This window comes from Podarcis pityusensis (assembly GCF_964106645.2).
Source record: "Podarcis pityusensis genome assembly, chromosome: 12".
NCBI classification, from domain to species: domain Eukaryota; kingdom Metazoa; phylum Chordata; class Lepidosauria; order Squamata; family Lacertidae; genus Podarcis; species Podarcis pityusensis.
In genome coordinates this window covers 19140373-19160917 of record NC_138037.1, presented here as the reverse complement: position 1 = coordinate 19160917, position 20545 = coordinate 19140373, and the positions used below count along the sequence as shown (strand labels likewise).

The 20545-nt window shown below is 40.4% G+C and overlaps 1 protein-coding gene across 5 annotated transcripts in view; it reads left to right on the top strand.

Annotated features, from left to right (window-relative positions):
- CCDC7 (coiled-coil domain containing 7) overlaps positions 1 to 20545 on the top strand; it is a 146081-nt gene that overhangs the window by 5651 nt on the left and 119885 nt on the right. For 3 of the 5 annotated variants that reach the window (XM_080973929.1, XM_080973930.1, XM_080973926.1), the window contains exons 3-15: positions 755 to 986; positions 4269 to 4358; positions 6223 to 6312; positions 7434 to 7454; positions 7562 to 7594; positions 9137 to 9297; positions 9788 to 9852; positions 11703 to 11774; positions 12846 to 12921; positions 13377 to 13407; positions 13938 to 14027; positions 15529 to 15632; positions 17304 to 17385. In XM_080973929.1, coding sequence (XP_080830055.1) covers positions 765 to 986; positions 4269 to 4358; positions 6223 to 6312; positions 7434 to 7454; positions 7562 to 7594; positions 9137 to 9297; positions 9788 to 9852; positions 11703 to 11774; positions 12846 to 12921; positions 13377 to 13407; positions 13938 to 14027; positions 15529 to 15632; positions 17304 to 17385 — 1137 coding nt within the window. In that variant the 5' untranslated portion in view covers positions 755 to 764. The remainder of the gene's footprint in view (positions 1 to 754; positions 987 to 4268; positions 4359 to 6222; positions 6313 to 7433; positions 7455 to 7561; positions 7595 to 9136; positions 9298 to 9787; positions 9853 to 11702; positions 11775 to 12845; positions 12922 to 13376; positions 13408 to 13937; positions 14028 to 15528; positions 15633 to 17303; positions 17386 to 20545) is intronic. The other 2 variants (XM_080973928.1, XM_080973927.1) reach the window with 2 other exon arrangements.

Here is a 20545-nt window from a genome sequence, read left to right as displayed (position 1 = left end):
GGACTTGCCATCTTTGTTCATCTGGTTTTTTAATTGAATTCAGGTGATGATTTTACCAACCTAGTTCTGATGTTTTCTGAGTTGTCATTCCATTACCCCACCACATTAGACTTGGGGGTGTGTGTGTGTGTGTGTGTGTGTGTGTTATAAAACACAACTGCAATTTCAGTGTCAGATATGGATGGCTAGCCCACCATTTTCAGGGCTATTGTACCATTAATTTGAAGTTTCCTTTTTATAGCTTCTACTCCCGTAATTAGTTCCTATTTGTTCACTTATGGGACCATGGCATTCATTACATGGCCTTTAATAAATCCTATTCCTGAAGGGTCTTAAAATGGCCTTTAATTTGTTCTGTTGATATGGGATTAAAATTTCCTCTAAATAGGTGGAACATTGTTGTTTTTTAAAAATTATTTTATGAGTGCAATTGTAATGCCTTTTTAAAAAACAGCTTTTGGTCTGACTGCAAAGAGGAAACCAGTAATTTAGCTAGCTCCTACTTTCCAGGACACAGAAACTGACTGCTTAAAAGCCCATTAAATAATGCCATGGATTTTTGAATGGACAGAAGCAAACCTATTACAGGGCAGAAGCTGAAAATAAGTTTATGTGTGCAATAGTTCTGAAAAGTCCTTATAGTGCTCACATGAAAAATGAAATATTATTTTTTTCCAAAAATGTGTTATTTTGCTATTTTATTTTTTAATGATATGAACCAATATTGTTTTATTTCTTCCTAAAAAAATAACAGAAGAAGAACAATGAAGCCAGCAAAAGTGAGAATTAAGGATCAACCGCTATATTCCTCATTTAATGAAAAGAGGAAAAGTAAACAGGGCTATGAACCTGGGCATATGCTTTTATTGCCTTCAGCTCCAACAGAATCTGTTGCACAGTACTCTTTAGCCCTTCCATCAACAAATAAAGATAGAGTGCTAGATGAAATGGATGTGCTTAAGAATATCACTGTTCATCTAAATGAGGTAGGACAATCACTGAATTTTTGCATGTTCATTTCATCTTGACTGTTGAATTCAGTATGCCAACATAGTTTGCATCCTAAATTCCTCCGTCCAAATGTTTCCTTTAACTAAATAATTAAAATTGCAAGAATTAATAGGAATTCCTATCTGAGTGGACAATATTAACTACCAAAGAGTTCAGAACCCCAAAAAGCTAAGCAGCTCATTAAAATTCAATCCATTCCTGGTAATATATCAAATCTTTTGCAACTTGGTGCTAGTATCATGGTTAGGAAGAATAGCTATTATAAAAATTGTAAAACCTAGAATCAGTTTCTTCTTTTGAAAATACCCTATCATGGTTCTTCTCAGTGTGGAAAGAAACAACTGATCCTAACCACTGCTTTTATCTACAGAAAAGAAATAATTGAATTAAAAAACTTAGTTTCTGCTGTGATTTATTTTTTTGAAATAATTTTTAGTATACATTTTTTATTTTTATTAATTATTATATAATTTTTTTATTATACATATACAGTTTGCAGATACAGTTGTACCTTGGTTTAAGAACAGTCCTGTTTACGAATGATTTGGTTTACAAACTCTGCAAAACCGGAAATAGTGTCCTGGTTTGAGAATTTTAACTCAGTCTAAGAATGGAATCCGACCGGTGGAAGGGCACCGGCGGCGGGAGGTCTCATTAGGGAAAGCGCGCCTCGGTGTAAGAACGGTTTCAGTTTAAGAACGGACTTCCAGAATGGATTAAGTTCATAAACCAATCATGCTGTTTGCCAAAGTTTTTGATACCAGAATTCTGAATTGTTTTTGGAAAGAGATAATGTGTATATCACAATTATTAGTTAATCTGTCAATTGTTGCTAGAGCTACTGTTGTCATTTGAATTAATTTTTATTAATTTTCATTAATAACAATCTAATGGAGGCCACATTAATACAATACCAAATCATGCCAAATCACAATACAATAAAAAAGTCAATTAATCAGTTCCGAATTCAATATTTTTGGATGACTTCCCGTGTTCTGGTTCTGGAGTTGATGTTAATCCTTGGTCCTGCTCTAATTCTATTAATTACGGTAGTCCAAATTCCACAATGCCAATCTTAACCTTTGTTTTAGCAGTCACTAGTGTGATGACTTTCATTTGTATTTAATAAATCCATATCCATTAACTTGCAGAGGGATTTTATATCCTGTAGTTTCTGTGTGAATTTTCATGTTGTAATCAATCAATTTTCCTCAACATTGCCCCTCCTTCGAAAACTCATTTCTAAGTACGCCACAACTCCATTTTCCCTCTCCAAAACTTGAAAGCACTCCAGCTTCACTTATGTAGCGTTCCAGTTACGACAGCGAGAGTCCTCTCCAGATCAAAACCTTGGCACTGATTCATTTAGCGGATTATTTTTCTCCTTCATACAGAACATGTCTGTTTCTTAAGTCCAAATTCAGATCCATCTTAAAAGAAACATAAGTACTTCCACTCGTGGTGACCGCATTGGGGAGTTTCCAATACGTACAGTGCTACACACTCTGCGTCCCTGCCCTCGCATTCCATCAGAGCGGGAGGCAGTTATTGGATGATCCACGAGTGAAAGCTCTCCTACCCCAACCCGGGGGGGGGGGGGACTTCCAAGGATAATTACTCCCAGATTATCCTTAATTAACTGCACGGCTGACATCCACTATTGTGGGATCCACTGTTTTCCATGGTGGGAGCACCAGAACGAGCTACTATTGTCAAACATTGGAAAGATTTTGAAAATAGACAAACTCCTTGAGTTTCTGCTTTTATGCTATGCTAATATTAGAAATATATAGCATTGCAGGTAGTCTAAGGGAAAAAGATATAGATATAGATATAGATGTGGACATTACTAAATCATTATTGTCTGCCCTGTAGTTGAAGAAAATATGAAAGTCCCTATCTGTCCTTGCAAAGAAAAATATGAAAATTGACCACAGATGATTCCAAACCCTACTTAACCGTATAGTCAAAGGCATATAATCACAGTGCCACAGAGGCTGTCTGGAACAACTATCTTACCTCTGTATGGCAGGGAAGTGCTGCATATCTGACAGATATATTATAAAACAGTAGCGGGCAACTTCCAGCCTACATGCCTGTTTAGGCTGGTGAGGCCCTTTAACCTATGAGTCTCTTTTGGCCAAACCACACCCACCTGCCCTATTTCTGAAGTCATCTATGACTTTTTGTGTGGAACAGGTAAAGTGGCTGGGGCAAATGGGTTTCCAGGCACTGCCATTCATCTGACTGGTAGTGCTTGAAAATCCCTGCTCTCGGTGCTTGTGCATCTCTTTCCAAGCAGATTACTGGTACTTGCAGAGAGCTGTGTACTATCAGCTGATAACTGAATCACAGAATCACAGAACTGTAGAGTTGGAAGGTGCACCAAGGGTCATCTAGTCAAAACCTCTGCAATACAGGAATCTCAACTTGATCATACATGATAGATAGCCATCTAGAGTCCACCACTTATTGCGGGAATCTGTTCCACTGTCAAACAGCTCTTACTGTCAGAAAGTTCTTCCTGATGTTTAGTCAGAAGCTTCTTTCTTGTGACTTGAATCCATTGGTTTGGGTCCTAGCCTCTGGAGCAGGAGAAAACAAACTTGCTCCACCCTCCATTTGACAGTCCTTTAGCTATTTGAAGATGGCTATCAATTTTTCAAAATATTTCCCCATGATCCAACTGTTTGTCGGTTGGACAGAGAACCCTGAGGAGTGCTTTGAATCTTCCCCCCCATCAGCTGACAGGGCTTCAAAGCACTGCATTGGGCTCCCTGGCAGCAGTGGCAATCAGCTCCTTGGTGATTCTCGCAGGGAGCCCTGCACAGTTCTTTGAAGCCCAGACAATCAACTGATTGGGGCTTCAAAGCACTTTGTGGGGTGCCTGATGATACTGTGATGTCAGATGATTGGAAGGTGGGCAGTCCTGCCTATCTATCATACTTGGGCTAGGGGGATAGGAAGGTGATAATTGGTTCTGGCTGCTGGATCTAGTTCCCACCACTGTTGTAAAGTGTTAGCAAATGATGTTAGATCCCAAGAAGTATACACCTATTTTTCATGTTCCAAACTAACTTATGACACAATATTATTCAGCAACTATTCCACTTGCCTGAAACATAAACCTTTGTACAATATACCACTGTCTTTATCATCAGGTAAAACAATGACTTTTGGCACCAGGCATCTAGTATAATACAAGTAGGGGGTATGACTAGTGAGAGATGATAAAAATCATTTGGCACTTTCTGCAGATTGTACAGACAATGGAAGGTGTGTATGCAAATGAAGAAATGAAAGAAGAAGAGGTAGCGGCGGCGGCGGCAGGGGAACCTACAGTACCTGTATGTTTATTGAATAATTTCACATATTCTTTGAATAGGTTTCATGTATGCTAGTTGTGTATACTGTATTGATATACAGTCTTACAATAGTATATAAATATAATAGTTCTTACAAATAGTTGCTGAAGGATGGATAACTGTTGACTTCCAGTTATGCCGTGGTACTTTTTTGTCCTAAACCAAGGATGGGAAATGACATGTCTGGGAGCAAGATGTGTTCCTCCAAGCCTCTCTTCAGCCTTCACTGTTCTTCCCAGGTCATGCCCCCTTCCTCTGTGTCATCCTCTTTGGGGGTTGGCTGGAATTTGTCCTTGAACTTTGACAATTCATCTTGCTTATTAGGATGGTGGATAGAAGCCTATGACTGCAGGTAGAAACTTCTGAGTTCTGTGTAAGTGTAGCTTACTGAACAAAAGCAAGTCAAATTTGTTTGCATCTAGCCCCACCCACTTTAGTCACTTGTTCTGCAAACCACTGCCCTGTGAACCCCACTCCCATTCTAAACGATGCAATGGTGTTAAATATTTGAACAGCACTTTGTTCAAAAAGTAGATGTTACACAATTTCCCACAATATTTCTCCCCAAATACTAGATTCAGGAAAGGGCAACCAAAATGTTCACGATGCTAGAACATTTCCCCTATCAGTAAAGATTACAAAATTTAGGGGCTTTCTAATTTAGGAAAAAAGACATGTAAAAGTTTATATGATATTGATCCCTCTCTAGTACTAGTATCTGATGCTAAAATCCAGTGTCATCTGATGAAGCTTAATATTAGAAGATTCAGGACAGAGAAAAAGAAGTACCGTATTTCTTTTTAATTCAGTACGTGATGGCCATGATGGTCAGACCTGCTGCCAGCACCCACCTCTTACCCTTAATGTTGCAGGTCTGGCCATCATGGCCATCACTTAATGAATTCTGTAGCTTGATTATCAGATTTGGGAAGAAATACTGTAAGGTTGCAGTGGTGGCAGAGAATAACTATTTATGCTGCCCTATAATAGGCTCAATAATGCATTTTATTAGTTTTTCAGTGAATGCCACTTAATTTTCTTAACTTGCTTTGTTTGTTTATACCAGGGAGCTCAATTAGCTTTGCTTAGTATAAGGGATGCGGGTGGCGCTGTGGGTTAAACCAGAGAGCCTAGGGCTTGCCGATCAGAAGGTTGGCGGTTCGAATCCCCGCGACGGGATGATCTCCCGTTGCTCGGACCCTGCTCCTGCCAACCTAGCAGTTCGAAAGTACGTCAAAGTGCAAGTAGATAAATAGGTACTGCTCTGGCGGGAAGGTAAACGGTGTTTCCATGCGCTGCTCTGGTTTGCCAGAAGCGGCTTAGTCATGCTGGCCACATAACCCGGAAGCTGTATGCCAGCTCTCTCGGCCAATAAAGCGAGATGAGCACCGCAACCCCAGAGTCGGCCATGACTGGACCTGATGGTCAGGGGTCCCTTTACCTTTACCTAGTAGGAGAATTTACATGAGAGCGATTGTCTCCACAGCTAGAGTAATCTTTGAATTCCACAAAGTGACAAGGGAAATTTATGTTTTATCATGCAAATGGCAACAGAACCTGGGGAACAGGAGAATAACTTACTTCCTGGTTTGGGAGCCTGCATTTCACTGATACTTGCTGCTAAGTAGACCATAGGATTGAAATCTAACTAATTGCCTCATTCTTTTCATTTTACAGAAAATGCAAATATTTAATTTGAAGCAAAATAGCTGGTTCAATATGTTAAAAAATTAAGAACTGAAACAAAGCTAGTATGGGTTTTAGAAGTATTTTAACCAAATAAAGATTACATTTTAAAGAAATTAAAGTCAGAAAACGCTGTAGAAATGTTTTCCCCCTTTGCTAGAAGGAAGAACATGAAGATATGACTACTTTCCTGATATGTTGTTCACAACTCAGTAACCAGTTAGATTGTGCACTTCGTGAAGAAAAACAAGTATGTACTATGAAATATGAACAATAAATATAAATTTATTTTGCTGTTGGATTTGATTTCTCTCTGTAATTGGTAGGTTTTTGTCTTATTCTAACACAATATTTAGCCTGTTCTCTTACCAAGTGCATCTGGAACTCAGCACATTTCCCAATACTATGTGTGTAATTTGACTCTTCCCTGACAATGCGAACACAGTGCTATTGTGGTAAACAGAAAGAGAGTCTCTCTCTTAAGGTGAACTCACTGTTGATCCTAGTACATACCATTCACAAGCAGGAATTGGTTACATATGTATGATGAAATCCCTGGTTGATGCCATATCCAGTGCAGATGAGACAACACATAGCCATTAATCAACACACAGCCATTAATCAGCCCTTGAGAGTGAATGGTTACCACCAGCAAGAATATTCTGTTGTGAATAAGACAAATACCCTCTTTTTCATTTAAGCATGACCCTTATGGCAAGGACAGAATAAGCTTATTAAAACAGAGTAGCCAGCTAATCTTGTAATAGGAACATTAGCTGATATGACTAAGGATGATGCATTAAAATTTATCATCACTTGTTATTTTGTTATTGTCAGCTCTGTTCCATCCCCTGGTCCCAGCAATTCTCAAAACCCAAGGTGGTCTCAGAGTGCCCCAGATAGGGAACTTACACAAACGAGTTCAATTGCCCCCTTTCATTATAGTACTGCACTTAAGTTCTCATTTGATCTTGAAGTCATCACAGAATCAGTGGTGTACCTAGGGGTTGGCTAGATTGGTCACTGCCAAGGGCATAGGCCATGAGATGTGTGTGCAAAATGGCAGCTCTCCACTCTGCCTCAAAGTGGCTAGGAGCCCACTGGCCCACTTTTGTGCTCCCTGGACCACTCCTCCACTGCTCTGTGTGGTCAACATTTCCTTGCCAAGGACACAACGGACAAGGAGGGAGGCACCGATACAGCTCCTTGTAAAGGGGGCAAGGGAGCCTAGGTACACCTCTACACAGAATGAAATGCATGTATGAAAAGGGTAGTTATTTACTGTGAAAACCTTGTGTTATATGTCCAAAGATAATTTTTTGGTGTTAAATTGTAACAGAAACACCTAGTGATTTTAATTTTCTTTCTTAGATATTAGACTCATTGCTTCAGGTAAGAAATTCATTCATTCATTTATTAATATTTCTAAAACCTGTTGTATTTTTTGAAAAAAATGTAATTTGTAAATGCCTAATTTTTTTAATTTATTTTTCTTCAAGTGGTTTGAAAAGGAGGTCCGTGAGATGGAAGAGGTAAACTAACATTTGGAAAGTTGGTTGATTAGTTTTGATAGGAAATATGTGGAATATATTGTTGCAGTATAAAGCATTGTTACAGTGAAAAGCATTTCTGTATATGCATTGCTTCTGCTTATTTATGGCTAACTTTACAACATCCATTTCAGTGGAGTTTGCTCCCATGTAAGTTTAAATAGCTTTGCTAATTTAGTGATTGCTATTTAGGTTGCATGCATCTCTTGAGTGTGCTCAAGAAAAATATTAGCATTGTAAATATGTTTGCTTGTTATACATATGAAAAAAAAACCACAGAAATGTTCAGCTTTTACATAAGCACTCCATGCAGTGCTGGGGCTTGGGATACCTCTCCCCTATCACATTCCTGCAACCTTTGCTATGTGGTTTAATAGTCTGCTGTAACAGCAGCTGTGCATCAAGTCAAAGATAAGAACATGCAGAATAGAAGGGGAGCTGTTCAATAAGGTTTCACAGGGAGCAGAGCAAGATTTGTTTGTTGCTTTAGCCTGGGTTAGGCTTCCACTGAGAAGTTTTATAGTTGATCCACCTCTTCCTGATCTGTCATCAGGACTTTGAGCTAGATCATTTGAGGAATGATGCATCCTCCTCATGAGTAGGGCTTAGTGAATGTTGTCCTCATGAGGCCAGGCAGACCTGAGCTTCTGGTTTTGATTTTCTATAAAGAAGAACCTCTGCTCCTGTAGTCCTGGGGTTGAACTTCATGGGTCTGAGCCCAGTCAGGGTGTTACAGTTGCTTTAACCCTGTAGCCACTTTGATTGGGTTATCTTCTAAGATGGTGGTCTCAGGAGAGTTATTGTTCTCAACTGATTCAGAGGTTTTCAACCTTTTTGAGTCCATGGCTCCCTTGACCAACTACATTCTTTCTGCGACATCCCTGTGAGGTTCAGGAGCCCAGTTATGTCACCCCTTGCCTGCAGAGCTGGCAACCTCTAATCCTTTTTTTAACACTCCTTTTGGAGTGTTCCCTTAGTCTCCTCTCCCCTCTCCTTGGGAGTCCTCTGGGCAGCTGCTGTTGCCACGCCTGGTCTCTGAGCTCCGCCCCCATGCCCCAAAGAGAGATACTCCTCACACTGCCCCACAGGGGCCTTGGACTTGTCTGTCCATTCCCAACAGCAAGGACTGGCAGACTGGCTGGCTGGGCTCCCTCACCCGCTTGCTGGCCAGGGGGTGATGGTTGCCTCAGCTCTTGGCAACCAGCATCCCCTGACCAGCCCCAGAGGCACCATTTGCCTGGGGAGCTTGTAGTCAGGGCTGCTACAGTAAACAGCACACAACCCTTTGGGAAGCAGAGACATGGGAGGGCATCAGAGGAGGGAGGGAAGAAAAGAGGGACAGAGGCTAGTGTTGCCGGCAGCACTACTGACTATCATTCAAGGCACTTCAGGGTTGAAAACCACTGCTCTAACTTTATCAGTACTGGGGTCAGTACCTCTGAGGACTTGTGTAGCTCAGGTCTGGTCCCCCAGTTAACAAATAACCTAAGTTAATAGGATAATATATTGATATCTATATTTCAGATAGGCGAGGAAGAAATGATTCCAGATTGGCAAATTCCGGTAGCTGATAAAAACATATCAAATAACATTACTAAATTACGGAACCGCATCCAAAAGCTTGAAGATTTGAAAGGCCGTATTCAAGAACTGCCCAAGCTTATCCAGCTTTCTGCTCCTAAACAGTAAGAGTGCTGTGAAATAGTTAGGTTTAATAGCAATAAAATATAGATTTGTTATATGGATTATTGAAAAATATTTTATTAGACCTTTCCATTTCCTGAAGCACAATCAAGTTGTTTGCTTAACAATCATGAAAGACTAGAAACTATCACATTATCACCATCTTTGTACCGCCTTAAAGGTCTAACTTAACAGTATGAGGGGCTGAAGAATTCTGAAAAAATCCCCAAAGTATATGTTGTTTGGTTGGCTGATTATATCTTGTTACGAGTCTGTTTCCAGAACACTAAAGATTAAGCATGAGCTGTTTCCTATGTAATATTATAGTGGATTTTATTAGTAAATATAAGAATGCAATTTTTTTTACCAAATGTAACCTAATTATATAAAATTAGAAATTTTATTTTTTTGAAAAACTGGCTTTCAGATTATAAAATTAGATTTAATATTTATAATATTTCACATTTTGACAAATACTTCATATTTTGACAGTGAAAAGAAAAAAGCATTAAGCCCTGTGGCTCCTGCTCCAAAAGACCCAAAACGTATTATTGAAGGTAAGGATTGTGATTTAATATGGAGACAAAGGAAGCAAAATATATGTTTTGGGTGGAGTATGAGAAATAAGTCGTGGAGCATGCTGGACAGGTCATAAGGGGGCTGAAGGAAGCTAGGCTAACAAGGTAGGAAATTGGGGACATGGAAAATAATATATAATTTGCCTTTTAAAAAATGGAGTGTAATCTTGATTTATTTGAAACTCTCTGCTTTCTTTAAATAATTATTGTATTTATATTAATTTGTTTCCTTATTTTCATAATGATATTTGTAATTTCTTCATATGTTAGGGATGGAAGAATTTGTCAGTTTTGCTTCTCCTGGTTTTTCCACATTTCTTTAATAATTTGCATATTTGTATTTTAAAAATCTTTACAATTCCCCCCCATGATTTTTGTTTGAATTTCTCTTAATATAACACATTTTTAGCAGTTTTGAATAATGTACACATTTTCAAGCAATTTCTCATAACATAAAGCACATTGTATTTTATTTTCATTAATATACAGTATTGCATTTTCTGAAAGTGATAAGCACTGCGCATGGTGTGTGTGTGTGGGGGGGGTTATATCACTGTCTTATGTGCAGAGAGAAGGCATGCAACAAGGTCTCAGTCAGTTGGCTACTCTTCCTTAGTCTGTTGGCTTTATATGCAAACTGAATTGAATTTATCCCCCATACCTAGTATATATATGTGTGTATGTATTCTTTGTATTAAAAACAAAATTAAGCAAAGAAAACCACTTTGCTAGACTTGGAACTACAATATTTGGTTGAGGCTTGGAGTCAATGAGATTTACTAGGAGTAAGTTTCATAAATGACTACTGTCATCTAGAGGAGCACTGTTAGTTGTCCCTCATGCTACAGCGGCCCAGCTGGCCTTCGCTAGATATCAGGCATTTAGTGCTGTCAGGCCCATGCTCTGGAAAACACTTTGGTAGGCACCCATGGTTTTGACTTGAAAGCTTTTTATGCTGACAGACCTTTGCACCTGTTTAAACTGATTAGCCATTCGCTTTAATGATTATTTGTATTGCCTTTAATGCTGTTTTGTTTTGTTGATGTACACCACCCTGATACTATGATTTGACGGTATACCCATCTTACAGCACCAATCCCATTTGAAACAAAACTGCAAAAACTGCATGTCGGCTGAGAAAATCAGAGACATTTCTTCCCTTTCTCCTCTTTTGGTAGCAAGAAAGAAAGGCTCCCAGAAAGGTCCTGATGGCCCTTAGTTTCTCAATGTGCACCAGGGTCATTATTTCTGGTACAGTCTCTGTATGCTGAAGGGTTACAAAATGTAGTCCTTCCCGCTTCCTGTCGCTGGAGCACTGCTGTTGCTGTCCTGGTTGGATAAATGATGTTTAAGGAGAAGGATGTATGTGTTGGGGGTTAGGGAGTTGTAGAGCTGGGTAGACGCAAGGGAGGAGGTGAGTGCAAGGGAGTGGGGCTGGGCAACTTCTGAACCTGGAAAATAGGTCATTATTTATTAGTTTTTTTAAAAAAATAAAAAAATAAATATTGACTTATTTCTAAGTCAGTTTTTCATGAGCTGATGAGAAGTAGCTTGAAATTTAAAAAGGAACATTATAACTACCCATTTCTTCTTTATTTTGTTCCCAAATCATAGCCTATTTGGTAACACTGTTTCAGAGAAAGGTCAGTTGGCACTATCATTTCATTGATTTGTTTTAGGGTTTAAACTTAGCCAGCATGGATAAGAAGAAAAAGCTTTCTATTTTACAAGTTTATTTATTTATTTCACATTTGCTATTGAATTACTGTATATACATTTGAAGAACTGCTACAATAGTTTAAACTGAGCAATAAAATGTTTTGTTTCAGAACTTGCTATGAAACATGCAACTGAGGATGTAATGAATATGGTACAAGTTTTCCAAGATGATACAGGCCAACGTAAGTTCTTTAGAATTTGAAATGGCAGTGGCTGAAATCTCAGGGCATGATCTGGTCAACATTAACATTAACCACTTTAATATCCCAGTGGAGGAGTGGAGAATCAGAACCATTGGGGGTGGGAAATTAGAACCAGGAAAAGCCAGTCTGGGGCTGGAACAAATGGTGGGAAGAACCAGAATGAAAAGTGTATGAAGCGACCCCTTTTCTTTCATGTTTTGTAGCACCCCTTTTGTGAGTCTCCCTCTTAATGTTACTTCCTTTCTCTACTCCTTTCTGCTACCTGCTTCTAGATGCCACCACTTCCTCTGCCCAGGGGTGCCAACTTGAATAAAATATTGGGGAAGGGGGCAAGTCCTGCTCTGCATGATCAATCACATGATGCAGGACACCATTTGAATGGCAATGCCCATTAACTGGGGGGGGGTCCTCTCAAATATTTTACAGGGGGGCTGAAGACCCCTCAGCCCCTAGGAGTTGGCTCCTATACCTCTGCTGCTGGTGACTGCCATTTCATGCACCCCGCAGAGATCCACTGGCCCTACTCATCCCTACATTTGCATGGTCAATATGTTTATACTCTTACTCACATGAAAATGAGCCTGCATACTCTGCCCTGAGTAGATGTTGGATTCATCTATAAGAGATGCCTGTGATCCTCCAGTTAGCAATAATAGTTGAGTGAAGGCTAGGATAGATCCTTGGTGGAGAGAGGCAGTGATGGTGGAAGCTTGACTCTGTTTTCACCAGACCTATTTGTGAGTAATTGAACAGGAGTGGCTGATTTTATAAGCCCCCCCTTTCAATTACTAACAATATCCCCAGAGTAGGATGTGAAGACTCCTTGCCTGTATGGGTCATGGCACTGGAAGACCTAAAGTTTCTGTTGAATTCTACATTTATATGTGTATGTTTAGATTGCATTAAATAATAGAACAAATCTATGTCCTGCGTAATAAATATTTAAATTGTATTATTAACTGGTGCTGGTCACTTTGGATACCCATTTCTGGGGCAAACTAAAGGCTATAAACTTAACTAAGTAACTAAAATTTTGTTGTTGTTGTTCAGAAACAATGGAATCAATGAATAATCGCATGCTAGAAATAATGAAAGTGTTTGAAAGACAGACAAACAAGTTACACAGGTACATAATCTATTTGATATGTTACATAGAAAAACTGTACAGTATTAATGCATTACAGGAGTACAGGCAAAAACCAGGTTCCCAGAACTTTGAGCTTTTAGCCAAGATGTGCCACAAATTCCAGGTGCATATGCCACTTGTAATCCATGCCCAGGTTGGACAATGATATTATAGCTTGTAGAAACTTATATTTCCAGTTAATTATATTTTGGCACTTTTGTAAGGAAATCATCTTCAGTTCCCAGAGAACTATGGCTATCTGTGGATTGTTAAATAAACCTTAATGTAAACACTGCATATAATGAAATCTCGCACTGTGCTAAATTTAGAGGGTGCTTATGTCCCTTATCTATATGGGGTTGTGACATATATGATATGAGCAGGGTCTTTCCTGCCAGATGTTACTGAAGTTTTATAAAGTACAAACTAAGAAACATATATTTCATACTTTTCAGAGTTTCAAATGAACAGGATGTCCTGGAAGGTGTGAGTATAATACTTAAAAAACTGTATGAGTGTTCACAGCAGTTACTGGATGCAAAACACTATAATATAGAAAATAATAGAGCAAGTATTTGTATTTTTAATGTAATAAATGAGATGAATTTTAAATACCTAAAAAGAAAACAGGAGAATTGCACCAAATTTCAGATAAGTATCTTGAATCCACTGAATTTTAATATCTGACAAAATTTCGGAAATATATCCAGAAATATTGAAGTTAGCCGATGGAAAAGAGAGGTAGAAATGAATGTCATCAGCATGCTGATGATGCCTCACCCCAAACCCCAAGATTACTTAGATCAGCGTCTAATGGGGGATGAGACATTCCCTATCAGAAGACCTCCACCAGAGTAAGCTGTTTGCGTGACATTATGCTGTGTCAATGTTAAAAATGGCTTCACCATTCTTTTTAATTTCTTAATTTTCATTCTTTTCATTTCTGAATTTCAATTTTTAAACATTTCTTCAAATATGTTAAAACTATTTCCCCTCAAAATGTTTATTCTACCTAGAAATTACAGAAGATTCAACAAGAATTTCGAAAGCTTGCAGAAGAGAAGGAGATAATGGAGGATGAACTTCAAAAGATGAAAGGTTCAGAGGTAATTATTTTTCCAAAACTTCTACTTAGAAATTACAGAAGATTCAACAAAAATTTGAAAGCTTATGGAAGAAAAAGAGATAATGAAGGATGAACTTAAAGATGAATGCTTCACAGGTATGATTATATTTTACAGAAGCTGCAATCCTAAACAAACTTATTGGGGAGGAAACCCATTGAACACAGGCTTAATGCCAAGTGAACCTGCATGGAATACATGCATAGAATACATCGCTATCCAAACATTTGTTTATCTGAATATAAATAATTATTCCCAAACTCCACTACATGCACAGCTGATTCAGATATCCAAACAGCTGTGAAGGGGCATATTACAATATTGTTCTATTATTATCCCAAAGGGGGGAGGTTTCTACACCAACCAGAAGGACAGGGTTTTTTCTGTTGCTTAAATGTTACAGTGCAAATGGGCCTCTCGTTGGAATGTCTAGCTTGGGCGGATAGAGATAAAGAACAAGGATTTATTGTAATACCAGGATGAGGGAGGTTGCAGGAAGGAGGGAGGGGAGACCAAGACCTTACATGGTAATAGGAACTTACTATAAGTTTCGATTTCCCAGAAATCAGATGGCTTACAAGAGATCAGGTGGTATTGTATTCTGCAAATCTATAAAAAGGGGGGGGCACACCCTGACTCGGTGTGCAGGTTGCGTACTTATCGCTCTGTACCTTTGTTCTGCATATATGCACTTCAAATAAAATCCTGTTAATAACCTGCAAGGATGTTTTGCCGCTTTGTGTGAATCTGTGCTCCGGGGACCCAATAGCAGATGTGGTTGGTCCTTCAGCTGGAGTTTGTTCACTTACTTACTTGTTTGTGATTTGCTGGTCAACGGGAACCGTTTTGGGGCAGAAACCAAAATGGGGTTGAAACCATTTTGAGGCAGGAACGGGGAGAGATTGGACATTTCAGAAAGCAGGGTTTTTCCTTTGTCTCTCTTTTGCTGATTGGCCACAGCCATTTTAGGAAGAAATGGTAGAAGAGGGAAGAAAGCTCACGGATTGGAAATGTTGCTGTTAGCAATAATGGAAATTGCCCAATGAACCATTTCCTGGGAATGTCCGGAAAGTGGGACTTGTGTGTAGATGTGTTCTTGCCACACATTATACAACAGGAAAAAAGGATGAGAAGGGGAAAAGGAAAATGAGCAAATTCAGGAAATGACTTTTATATTGGATTATGTTCTTATTTATTGTAATATTGCTTAATGGATACAAATGACACAGTACAACAGATATTATAGATGCAGTTGTTTTTCCATCCCTATATATGATGTTTTGTTGTTTTGTATCCTCATGGTGTCTGTTTTAAGAGTGAAAATGTAACCAAGGGGAAGAGTGGAAATATTCTTCCTCTGTCAAAGGTCTCTGGAAGTTTTGTGCTGTTTCCTGCCCATTGCATCTTCAAATGTGCAAGTGTGCAAGGAACAAGTAATAATTTTCCTATGTAACCTATTTGGTGTTTTCTCACATACGCCTAGCAGCAAGAAAAAGGAGTGCAAGATACAAGGAAAAAAATGTTATCAAAACTGGAAAAAGAAAAAGCAAAAGTTGAAGAAAAACCACCTCAAGTAATTGTAGAAAAGTAAGAAAAGTAATTAATAATCTAGATTGTAATCTAAACTCCCTTTCTTGGTTTGTTTGTGGGGTGGAAGTGTCCTCCACCTAGCCCTGACAATCTTCACTGGGTTCCACCCACAGAGTGATGGTAGCATCATTTTGCTCACACAAAACTCCCCATTTGTTTTGCCAAGTGAGCGGGAAACTAGAAGTGCCTCTATTGGTATCCCCACCAGTTGCAGCCTGTCGAAAGCCTCACTGAGAAATTTACTTCTGGCTTCAACTAGATTTGCTTCTAAAAAATTGACTTAAATTACCATTAGGAAGTGATATTCACCAAATTCAAGATAACTACCGGTAACTCTGCAACCCCATGCATGACTATTAAGAAATAAGTTCTGTTGGGTTTACTTGGGTAGGATGTTTTGTCTTGATGCTGTGTGTTTATGATACTGGCAGTTTTTCCTTACTTAATTTCACAGCAACTTTATGATCCACTTGGCCATGTCTTCCTCCTGAACTGATTTGGTTGGATGGGTATTAGAGGCATTTACAGTGGTTCCAACAGCATTAGCTGATCATCTCTTGCCCCCCTGGCAGTCATGCAATGGGGTGCTGCATGGTACCATTTTGTTCTCACTGCTGTTAAACAGTAGCATAAAGCCAGTGGAAGTGATAATTGGGTCATTTGGGGTGACATGTCATCAGTTGCACTTCTCTGTAACAGCTGAATTCAGCGAGGCTGTTGACTGGTGCCTGGACTTTGTGGTGGGCTTGATGAGGGCCAGTACATGGACTCTGAACTCTGAATTCTGGTAAGACTGGCAGTTCCCAAGTCTGAATAATTGGTCAATTGCCTGCTGAATAATTGGTCAATTGCCTGCTTTAAAACAGGTTGTGCTCATCCTGAAGGAGCAGTCTGGGATGATTCCAAATTTCTCTCTTTCACTAGGGGCCCAAGTGACGTCACTGATTAGGAGTGCCTTTTACTAACTTTGGCTGATAGGACAGTTGCAACAATTTCTGGACTGGGATAGCTTTACTACTACTGCTGGCCATGCACTGGTAAAATCCAGATTACTTTGCAGCAGTTCTATACAGAGCTGCCCATGAGGTTTAGTCAGAAGCTGCAGCTATTACAAATTGCAGTGGCTTGACTGTTCATTGTCTTAGAGGCAGTGATTGGCCCAATGTTACCCAGTATGCTGCATGGCTGAGAAGAGATTTGAACCCTGGTCTTCCAGGTCCATGGGTAAGCAAACAAAGGCCCAGGGGACGGATCCGCACCAATCGCCTTCTAAATCCGGCCCGTGGACGGTTGGGGAGTCAGCGTGTTTTTACATGAGTAGAATGTGTCCTTTTATTTAAAATGCAACTCTGGGTTATTTGTGGGGCCTGCCTGGTGTTTTTACGTGAGTAGAATGCGTGCTTTTATTTAAAATGCATCTCTGGGTCATTTGTGGGGCATAGGAATTCATCTGTCTGTTCAGACAGACACTGTTTCTATTGTCTATTGCTTTTACATATGGATTTATTTTTATTATTTTTATTTTTATATTATATTATTATATTATATTATTATATTATTTTTATTATTTTTATTTTATTTTTATTATTTTTATTTATTTATTTATTTAAAATGTATTTTGAGTGCCTTATTGACTTCACAGTTTGCCCTATATGTTCTTAATTACAGACCAGCAAGACCAACTCCTATTCCTTTAAAGCACAAAGAAGCTGAAAACCAAAAAATGAAAGAAGACTTAGCTAAAGCTCAGGTAATATGTATTCTAGTTCCCTGCAAATGTCTTGTGCTAATTTAAAAAAAAAATAAACTTTAACCCAAAAAGGGTTGATAAAACCACCAACATATCACAGAACATATCTGCGGACTATGATTTGATAGTGGGTTTCTTTTGACTGTGGATTTATGCAGCGGTGGCTGCTGCCTACAAAACCTAGTGGGGCTGCTAAGAGGTCACAAGGGCGTTGCCAACTTGTTTTGGTTTTCTACATATCCTCCTTTCAGGGGTATCCGGTATAGGGGGTGAAAGGGACTTCAGCCACCTAAATATTTTGAGGAAGTGGGTAAGGCGCCCCAATATTGAGGGGGCTGCCATCCCCCGCCACCCCAGGCGATTGCCAGAGCACCGGGCAGGGGCGGGAAGCTTGGAGGGCGATTTTCACCCTCCACATCCTCTGCTGTGATTGCCAGAATGGCCTAGCAGGCACCTGCATATCCCACAGGCATGGCCCAATGGGTGTGTGTTTGCGTCAGTGTTACATGTGTGACATCATGCACACACAACAACTCCCCCAATGTTGGGCCCAGTTTGGCATGCTTGCCTCCTTTGCAAAGATGCTGCAGACATCTAAGCACTGCAGTTTTACAAACAGTTAGCTCCTAACTCAGAGGTCGTCAAACTAAGGCACATGGGCCGGATATGGACCGCGAACCTTGTAGACCCTTCCGCCCGCTCAGTCAGTCCCCGCGCTAAACAGGCGCAGCGCAGAGGCCTCGCTGCGCAGAGGCTGACTTCTGCGATGTGGCATGGCTTCTGATTGGCTGCAGGAAGCTCCTGCAGCCAATCAAAAGCCGCAAATGACTCTGGGCAGGCAGCGATGCTGGCACGGCTTCTGGTCGCTGCCCCTTCCTTCCTGCTGTGGCAGCCGAGCAGGAGGAAGCGGCGGTGGCACAGAGGCTGCCCAGGCCAGCAGCACCTATGTGCCACCCCTTCCTTCCCGCTGAGGAGGCAGAACAGGAAGAAGCGGTGATGTCGCGGAGGCATCTGGGCACTGCCCCTTCCTTCCTGTTAAGGTGGCCAAGTGGGAGGAAGCAGCCGTGCAAGAAGGAAGCGGCAGTGGCGTGGAGGCTGCCTTCGCTGCCCAGGCCAGCGGCATGGGCTCTGTGCCCCACTGAGAGAGAGGATGCCGATGCTGCTAGAGACGAGGCAGCGTTGGTGGCTGGGGCGTGAGTGGCATAGGCGGGGGGGGCTTTCAGGAGGGGGGGTGCTTTCGGGAGGTGGTGGGTCCTGCCCCTCACAAGGTCTGAGGGACAATGGACCGGCCCCCTCCTGAAAAAGTTTGCTGACCTCTGTCCTAACTAAATTGCAAAGTGATTTAAAAGGGGTTCCTGCTGTTACATTTGCTTCTCTACTAGGACAAAAGTTATGTGCTCCCCCATGCTGGTTCTCTTCCTTATCCTCTTTTTCAAAGAAGCAATTGACACTCAAAATATTTCAGTTTTATTACTTAGTATCTAAGGGTCTTACCGTGCTTCAGGAGGGTCATTGCAGTCACAAGTTCTAATGTCAGTTTATGGTAGAATAATTGTACTTGACTCTGAAGTAAGCCCCACTGAATTCCATGAGGATTGCTCCAGGCTCTAATTCAGCCCAAAAGAAGCACCTTAGTTCTGCTCCAGAACTGGCAGGGAAGCAGTAATGTGATGGGAAGCAGACAAACCAAAAGAAGGCAGCAAACAGAGTGAAAGGCTTATGGGGCTAATGTAATGATAATATAATAGTACTCCAGGGTACAAGAGAAAATACACAGGGAATAAAGGTTCACATGGGAGGGTTTAAAAAGCAGAGGTACCAAGCAAAGAAGCTACTCAAGGTTCACAAACTTGTTGAAGGAGGAAACAAAATAATGACAACCACAGTTCAGAGAAGCAGAGGGGAAGGGTATAAACAAGACAACTCACTCACACATGATCCACTCTCAGAAAAAGTAAAAGCTTCTCAGAAAAATAAACTGATATGATAATCGAAGGCACAATCACCCAAACTGTAAGGGAAGGGAATGAAGTGGAAGGGGAAGAGAGGAAAAATGTGTGAGGAGGAAAATTAAAATTAAAGGCTGACATGGGAGAAACAAATTCCAAACACATTCCAACTCACACAAAACTTACCCAGGGCAGCAAGGAACAAATGGGGGTGGGCAAGGGGAGAGAAAATACACAATAGTACAAGAAGTGAGGCTAAATGTGACCAAGGAGAAAAAGAATCCCCTGGATCGGAAGCAGGAAAACGACAGCACTATATAATATGAAGCAAACTACTTCCTCAACTCTGCAATCCCTGCCTGTGGGTGATAGATGGCAGTATTGACGTAACTGATGAAGTTACCAGTATATCCAGAGAGAAAGTAATCACTGTAACATTAAGGGAATCCAGTCAGAGCCTAAAGCAGTTCCAGGCCAGGTTTTACCAAACAAATAAAAATAAACGTCCAGAAGCTGATGTTACACTTCAGGCAAGGAAGATGTATCCAAATTTGCTTTCATTTCTATACAGCCTAGGACCCTCGTACCTACGGGACCGCCTCTCCTGGTATGCCCCACAGAGAAACTTACGGTCTTCAAATAAAAACATCTTGAAGGTCCCAGGCCACAGAGAAGTTAGGCTGGCCTCAACTAGAGCCAGGGCTTTTTCGGCCGTGGCTCCGATCTGGTGGAACACTCTGTCACAAGAGACCAGGGCCCTGCGGGACTTGACATCTTTCTGCAGGGCCTGCAAGACATTTCCACCAGGCCTTTGGCCAGGGCACAGCCTGACTCCCTCCCTCGGCAATCTTCGCGGAGCTCTGGCCCAATGGTTGCCAGTGGCTTGAATTAATTAATTTTATAATGAATGATTTTAGAGTGTTGTTTGTGCTGTACTTTTGTACTGTTTTATTGTTGTTAGCCGCCCTGAGCCCGGCTTCGGCTGGGGAGGGTGGGATATAAATAAAAATTATTATTATTATTATTATTATTATTATTATTATTATTATCATCCCTACAGTTTATGAAAGGACTAAAACAGGATTTAGCAGCTATTGTCCTTCTCAGTTGCCCCAGCAGTTCATGCTTCTCTTTCCCCAGAGTTCTATTATTATTTTTTTACTTAAGGGAGTAGTAACATACTAATATAAATTTTCATAAGTTTAAGGCAG